At 45.3% G+C, this 7,533-nt stretch overlaps 1 protein-coding gene across 2 annotated transcripts; it reads right to left on the bottom strand.

The window, feature by feature from the left end:
- Window positions 1–1,497: 1,497 nt before the first annotated feature.
- On the bottom strand, window positions 1,498–5,770 carry LOC119365818 (importin subunit beta-1-like). Of its 2 annotated transcripts, XM_037631472.1 has the most exons (4): window positions 5,638–5,770; window positions 5,386–5,559; window positions 1,990–4,546; window positions 1,498–1,903 (listed from the first exon to the last, which is right to left on the bottom strand). In XM_037631472.1, the coding sequence occupies exons 3-4, from the start codon at window positions 4,521–4,523 to the stop codon at window positions 1,723–1,725; spliced, it is 2,715 nt and encodes a 904-aa protein (XP_037487369.1). In that variant the 5' UTR covers window positions 4,524–4,546; window positions 5,386–5,559; window positions 5,638–5,770; the 3' UTR covers window positions 1,498–1,722. The 2 variants fall into 2 exon arrangements, with proteins under 2 accessions (XP_037487369.1, XP_037487368.1); XM_037631471.1 differs by lacking the exon at window positions 5,386–5,559.
- Between the last annotated feature and the right edge of the window lie 1,763 nt (window positions 5,771–7,533).

Genomic DNA, 7,533 nt, shown 5'->3' with positions numbered 1-7,533 from the left:
GTTTCGGGGCTATCTCGATCCGCAAAAATGGTGAAAAATGAAGAAGATCCGATGGGGGGAGTGGAGGAGATGAGAGAGGGGGCGAGAGGAAGAACTCTGTTCTTTGGGCGGCTGGGTGGGGGGGAGGGGATGGGGCGGCGGCCCGCAGCTTATAACTGTCCCAAACCCTACCGCCAGGGTCCCTGGCGGTAGGATCAGACACCCTACCGCCAGGACCAACGGCGGTAGGGTGGGACGGAGGGGGACACCGGCCGTTTGCGCTGCTGACGTGGATTAGTTTCCTACCGCCAGGGGGCCCTACCGCCGTGACCCCTGGCAGTAGGAGAAAAGGTCAGATTTCAAAAAAAAAATCGAACAGGGGTCAGATCTCGTTAAAGTTCAACAAAAAGGTCAAAACATGAAATTTAGCCGAGGCCGGGGAGGCACGACGCGCAGAGGCCGGCGCGGCCATAGCCATAGGTGGCCGGTGCAGCACGGCGCGTGGAAGCAGGTGCAGCATGTGGTGTCGGCGGAGGAGACCTGTGGTCAGGGGCTGAGCCAGAGGGTGGACAGGGTGGGCCGCGGCCCACCCTGAGATTTTGGTCCGGCCCTTATACCATAGGAGAATAGGGATGGGCCGAAAAAAGAAGAGCCTACTCGTCTGACGACACGCACACAAAGTCGCAAACCTCTCCGATCCACGATTTCCCCTCTTCTCGGTGCGATTTTACTAGCAGCCAGCCGCAAGCTGCTAGCGGACCTGCCTCACCGACCACCCGTCGTTGTCGGACTCCTAGAAGGCCAGTCTGCCTCGCCCGGGCAAGTGCGAACAGGGGCAGAAGGCTGCAGCGGCACCGCCGAGCCCAGACGCAAAGTACGCACCGCGGCAGCAGCTAGCTGTCCTATCCAGCAGCTGACGACAGTGTGGAGACCTGCATAAGCCAGCCGCCCACCTCTTGTCTTCAGTACGCACTTCCCAATTTCTAGTGGAATAATTACTAAATAGGATCTGCTATGTTTATAATTATATTGACTGATTTTTTTTGCCACTGTATTGCATATTTGTGTCCAAAAATCCAGCCAATTCCTGTTTGCATTGCATATTAGGGCGCATCTTAGTTGCCAATTTTTTTTATAGGCAGACCACCCTGCATCGAAATCCTAGATCCGCCACTGCCTGTGGTGCCCAGTGGCGCGAGGCGTCGACGGGGAGGAGGCCTGTGGTGTCCGGCGACGGAAGCTCGGGGGGAGTTTGCGGAAAATGGGTTTCGGGGTGAAATTGGGGGAGATGGGTTCGCGTATCGCGGCGTGAGGCTGCTTGTGGCGTCACGATCCGGATTGAACAGCATCGAGTTCGTTCGGTCAAAACGCAAAAACGATCTGGTGTGCCTGTTAGATATCTGGTACAACAAACCTCCATACGCTTTACCCTCCATACAAACAGTTTTGCTAGAGTAAATCAGACGTCCCCACTTTCGTCAAACCAAAGACGTCCCTAAACAAGATAGAGTAAGGCTCTATGTCAACACCATAATAATAACTCTAATTAATTAGAGAGGATACATGCAGTTTCCAACAAACCCACAGCCCACACACGTTAGTTCGACATAAAACAGAGTTTCCAACAGTTAACCGACACACTTTAGTTGACTGGATCAAAATAAAGCACATCTTCCTTCCTCTCCTAATGAATACTCCCTCTGTAAAGTAATATAAGAGCATTTAGATCACTAAAGTAGTGATCTAAACGCTCTTATATTTGTTTAAGGAGGGAGTATTTGCTTCCTGCATCGATCGAATCAACGCCTCTGACCAAACCCCCACTCTAGGAGAAAGCTGAGACAAGGCATCAACTAGCGCTTTCATGGTCCTTGTGTCCCTTGCTGTCATGGTCCTAGTCCTTCTGGACCTTCTGTCACTGTCCCTAAAAGAAAGAAAGAAAAATCAATCAGTCAATGAGTATAAAGAGTGCTTATGTGACCGACCAAGAAAAAACAAGGCATCTGTTACCTTCTCTTTCTCTCCTTTTCAGTGAAGTCAAGTAGAGCCATTCCTACCTTGAATCCAGACTTTGGGTCGGTTATACCCCCTAATATGCCATGGTAGGCCTTAGATATCGCCTCTCTAACCTTGTTACTATGATCCCCAAGAGGATCCTGATCGAGTTGAGCAACCTCTTCCATAACTATAAGCTTTTCCATAACTGGAGGCAGGTACTTCTCAAATTTTTCACCAATAGCAAGAGCAATCTGTCCAATGCTTGATAAAATTGGAGGTTGAAGTGTCAATTCTCCCATACCTTGATACAAAACTTCCATAATATGATCAAAGCATGGCACCACTTCTTCCTCTTTTCCCTCTTTTCCCAAGACATGGCATATATCACATATCACTTCTAAATAAAGTGGAGAGAGTCGCTTCACACTGAAATATTGTAGCACCGTAGGCATGTGTTGTCCAAAATCAGCACCAATGGCATGAGCAAGAGCACCAATGGCAAGGGCTGCTCCATTTCGTGCACTTGTACTCTCACGGGTTAAGAGAGGGCACAACAACATCAACACACATTTAGCAGACCCCTTGAGTGTACTTCCAAGCTTGTGGATCAAGACTTCAACTAGACCACACAGCAAGACCTCAAGTTGGTTCTTCCTCTGAACAGATGAAACTGCACCATGACCATTAAGCACAATGTTGAATCTCCTCATAATATGAGACATCAAGCCTATAACAGCCTGGCGAACTTGTAAGTCCCCAGTGTCACTAACTCTCACAATCTCACTCAAAGCTTTGTAAGGAGATGGAAGAAGGCAAAAAGGGGTCTCCCTAGCCAGATCCGAAGCACAAAGAAGAGCATCAATAAGAGGCTTAACAAAAGGTGAAAGCTCACATGAGTTTGATTTTGACCTTGACTTTGCATCTTCTCCATAACCTCTTGCAAGAAAATATAGAGCTCCATGCACTTCAACGGACACTTCAGGGACATCTTTGCTCCTTTCTATCAAGAGCTTCATGATCCGATCCAGGACCACCACCTCATTTCTCACGATTCTATGTGCACCAACAAGCTTAAACAGCCGCCCAAGTGTCCAGGCAGCCCTGCCTCTTACACCTTCCTCCGGATGGTCCATCAAGACAAGCAATAAATGAACTAGAGGAGCAAGTTGCTTGACCGAGGGACCTTCCAGGATAAAACCTAATGGAGACAATGCTGCTATTTTATGTGGCCCATTCAAGTTCTCCTGGACAAAATGCATCACAAGGGGGACAACTCCACCCTTCATAATTCTAGCTGCAAGGCCTAGGCATGTCATGGAAATGCCTTGTAGAGTCTCATCTTCCTCTTCGTCTTGTTCCAAAATGTCTTCAAGGTTTACTCCCTCTTGTTCCACATTTTCATCTCCCTCTTCTTCTTGTTCCCCCGTCATGGAAATGTCTCCATCTCCCTCGTCTCCCTGTTTCCAAATGTCCTCCTGTTTTAAATGTCCCTGTTCTTCCTTTAAGTAAGTTTGTAGGAGAAGTGGAACAAATGAACAGAGAGGACCAATAAAGCTAGATGCCTCTTCTTCATCATCATCTTCTTTTTCTTTTTCTTCTTCTTCTTCCTCCTCCTCTTCCCCTTCCTCTTCCCAATCAATCTCTTCTTGGAAAACAGTGATCCACAACTTAATACATTGGAATTTAAGTGATTCCACATCTCCTTCCAAAGCTTGGGATGTAAGACTCATCATGATCTCCTTGTAAGGTTCTAATATGGTATGACAAGTGCGTGCAATTGCAACAAGGCACTCAAATGCTGCCTCTTTGATCTCTGCTCCAGAATTTATCCTGCCTGCCACTTCACAAACTGCCACTATAGAATTCCTCCAAGCATGGTCTTCAAACTTAGTAAACTCAAGAATGTTGAGTAAAGCTTTAAGGGCTGTGAGATGGACTTGAGAATCTAGCATCTGGTTATTCAGTGCACTGATGACACTACCCATAACAACATCCACTTGATCCCCCTTGACAACTTTAGGGATCTTCGCCTCAAAGATATACTGGAGCACCTCTAGAGTTGCTTGCTTTAGTGAAGAAGATGAACTTGCCATGTTGTCCACTAATTTACCAACAAGGTCCAGCCATTGATTCCGGGGTATCTCCATGCATGCAACCCTCGCAATAACTTTTGCAATAACTTTTGATGAGGGGTGCCTTGAATGAGATTGCCTTGAATCAAATTCTAGTGTCATGAGCAACTTATGCTTAATCTCTGATCGGATAGAGGGATCCAGGCTGAGCCATTTTATACAAAGTAGATCCTTGTGTGCATCCTTGAGTGCAGGATCCTTTGAGTCCAAGGAGTTCTTAAGGGTGATGGCAGCAAGTGCCCTAGACTCTTCTGGAATCCCCTCCCTCAAAAGCTCAGATGATAAATATAGGAGGAAGTTGGGAAGATCAAGATTTTGGAGCCGCTTTAGCATGTCTTCTCCTATTGACCTTATGTTGTTGTCTGGGTGTGACGCATGTGCAAGAGCATCACTCACATCAATTGATTCATCCATATCAACTTTCTTGGGCAAGTCCCCTGGCAAGCATCAACGATAGAAAGAAACAAATTAACCACCAAAAATAAGGAATGTCAGAACCAAATAAATGGATGGAGGACTAATTGTTATATTACTTATAACATATATAACCAGTTGGAAGAAGAAATAAATAATTTACATTAGGAGGAGCCTTGAAGTCACAACTAAATACTAAGACTAAAATAACTAAAATAGTAGGACCAAAATATTAGCAGGAGAAAATTACAAGAAAACTAGTAACCGTATTCAAAAGGAGGAAACTTGAAGAACAAAATTTACAAGAAAAATTCATAGTTAAGTCATATACATCCCAAGACATGAAACAAAGGAAACACTGACCAACATCATTCTTAATAGTATATAAACTAGAAAAAACAAATAAAACAATCGTCATTCTTGATAGTATAAAGATAGATATTATCCCTTACTAATAACCATAGCCTACAACAAAAACAAAAAACTAGGCGCAAATTTACAGCAAAACTTCCAGCACAAAGGGCTATAATACTACCATGAAGTACAGTGTAAATACAAAATGAATCAAGTCATAATTAGTACTACAAAACAAAGATAGAGAGAGGACCATTATGCCTTTTATAGCAAAAATTGATGGATAAATGCCTATATCTATGAAACTTAATATAAAACATATCTTAAAGCAAAAAAAAAAAAAACAAATGGACTGCGCTAGTTCTAGTTCCAAAGGGTAGTGCCTGGACATCCTCTAACTAAGATCAAAAACTAATAATCCAAGAATGGGCAATAAAAGTTACACCAAAATATCATCCAACTATGATTAATCAAGAGCTAATAATCCAAGAGGGGGAGAATGAGGGACCTTAAGAGGAACCTCAACGTGAGGAGAGAAAAAACAGGTCAACTATCCCCAGAACCAAAAGAGCATAACCACCTCCCTAAAGCAACAACAAATCAACCTTCCCTAGATTGTTGTTGCTGGTCACTTGCGGTCATATGGAATCATCACTGTCAAAACTTATGCTTCTTAGAAGACCTAGCCTTGCAATTAGAGATGAGAGTGGTGAGGGGCTAGCCAGCCGGCGACTAGAGTTAGGGATCCAATAGATCTTACCAGCAAAAAGAGGAAGCCGGACGTTTCTACTCGTGCGCCTCCGCTAGCTCGGGAGTTCGATGGCTGTGCGGACAGTAGGACAGGAGCTTGCGGCGGCGAGCGGATGTCCAAAGGGAAGCCCTAATAAATTCTACGGAGTCTCTCTCAGTCATGTTCCAAGCCGTTGAATGGTGTTGCTTTAATATTCGCGAAGCGCTGCCGGCTTTCGCTTTCGGCCTGTTTAGGGATGCGCGATGGGCTGGATGCGAGGGAGGGCTGGAGGGCTTTTCCCACCGGGCAATCTGGGACAGGCTCTTGTCATGGATCCCCTATTAAGAAAAAAACGCTCTTGTCATGGAAGTACATGCCCAGCCCTAGTCGAAATCACTAGTTTTTTTTTAGCATCAGTACAGATATAGGCGCTCATATACACGTGAATACACTCACCCCTATGAACGCACACACGCACACCCTACTCCTATGAGCACCTCCGAGAGACTGAGCCGACATATCATCTTGAGATTTACGAAGCCACCGTAGGCGCCTCGTCGTCGACGGGAACGTCTCCTCCCACTGAAAGCGCATCGCAGGAAATCCTGAAATAAATCCAGGAATAATGCGAGCATCAGGATTTGAACCCTGGTGGGTTGGGGATATCACTGTCCACCTAACCATCTCAACCAGAGGTTGGTTCGCGAAATCACTAGTTTGCGATAGGTTGGGGAGTACTCCTTGTGGAGATCACTCCAACTTCCCTAGGTTGCGACGCTGCATGTGCACCACTTGTCGCAACCTGAGAATTTTCCCTTTTTTCGTAGATCTGTTTATTCAAAACGTCTTATCTCTTAAACCGTGCGTCCAAATCTCGAATCGATTTCACCGTTGGATTCCTCGCGTCGAGATCTTCAAAACTAGATCTCATGTTGATAGGTTTTGACAAACTTTTTTTTCAGAAAAAAACGAACGAAAAAACCGAACTGGGAGCACGGGATTTTCCCTTTCCAAAAGAGGCACGCCCGTGCCTCTGTCGAAATCACAATCATGCCTCTCGCGGAAGCAAAACCGTGCCTCTCACCAAAGAAAAAAAAAACACATTTTTTTTCGTTTCCTAGGAGGCACGGCCGTGACTCTCGCGGAAGTAAAACCGTGCCTCTCGCGAAAGAAAAAAAAATAGAAAACGTGTTTTTTTCGTTTCCAAGAGGCACGGCCGTGACTCTCGCGAAAGCACAATCGTGCCTCTCGCGGAAGCAAAACCGTGCCTCTCATGAAAGGAAAAAAAAATAGAAAACACGTTTTTTTCGTTTCCAAGAGGCACGGCCGTGCCTCTCGCGAAACAAAACCGTGACTCGCGCGAAAAAATACGTTTTTCCGCGCAAAAAAAATTCAAATTTTTTTGTCGAAAAGCTACGGAAGACCGGTGGAAAACCAAAACGTCAAAAAACCGGGAAAACCCGTTTAAAAAGCCGAAAACGTGTGCGGAAAAATAAAAAAACAAAATTCGGGGGAAGCGCCCAGAGCGCGACACGTGGCGAATGACTGATAGCGCGCTAAGTGACGCTAATCGTTGCGAGGCTCCCGAAGGAGCGCTCGTTAATTAGTTGCTCTCAGCCCTAGTAGAATGCTCGTGCCATTGTCACAGGCTTTTGAAAAATAATTAAGATGCTACCTACCAGTGGTAGAGCTTGGGTCACATCTTAGGAGGGGCAATGGGCTTGGGGGGTGACCAAACCAGGCTCTGGCCATATTTCATTGATTCTCTGATTAATTTACTTAGGAATCCTCTCTAACACTAAACTCCTTAATTTTAAAGACCTCGCAGCTAATTGAGGTGTTCAATTAAAATTGGGTCACTCAATTTTGATGGGTCAACAATTTTTCAATGCTTTCTCGTTCAATTGTTTTATACAATACATTATA

This window comes from Triticum dicoccoides, chromosome 2B, assembly GCF_002162155.2.
Source record: "Triticum dicoccoides isolate Atlit2015 ecotype Zavitan chromosome 2B, WEW_v2.0, whole genome shotgun sequence".
NCBI classification, from domain to species: Eukaryota; Viridiplantae; Streptophyta; class Magnoliopsida; order Poales; family Poaceae; genus Triticum; species Triticum dicoccoides.
Note: the sequence above shows the minus strand (reverse complement) of the source record. Positions and strands in the feature narration are given on the sequence as shown.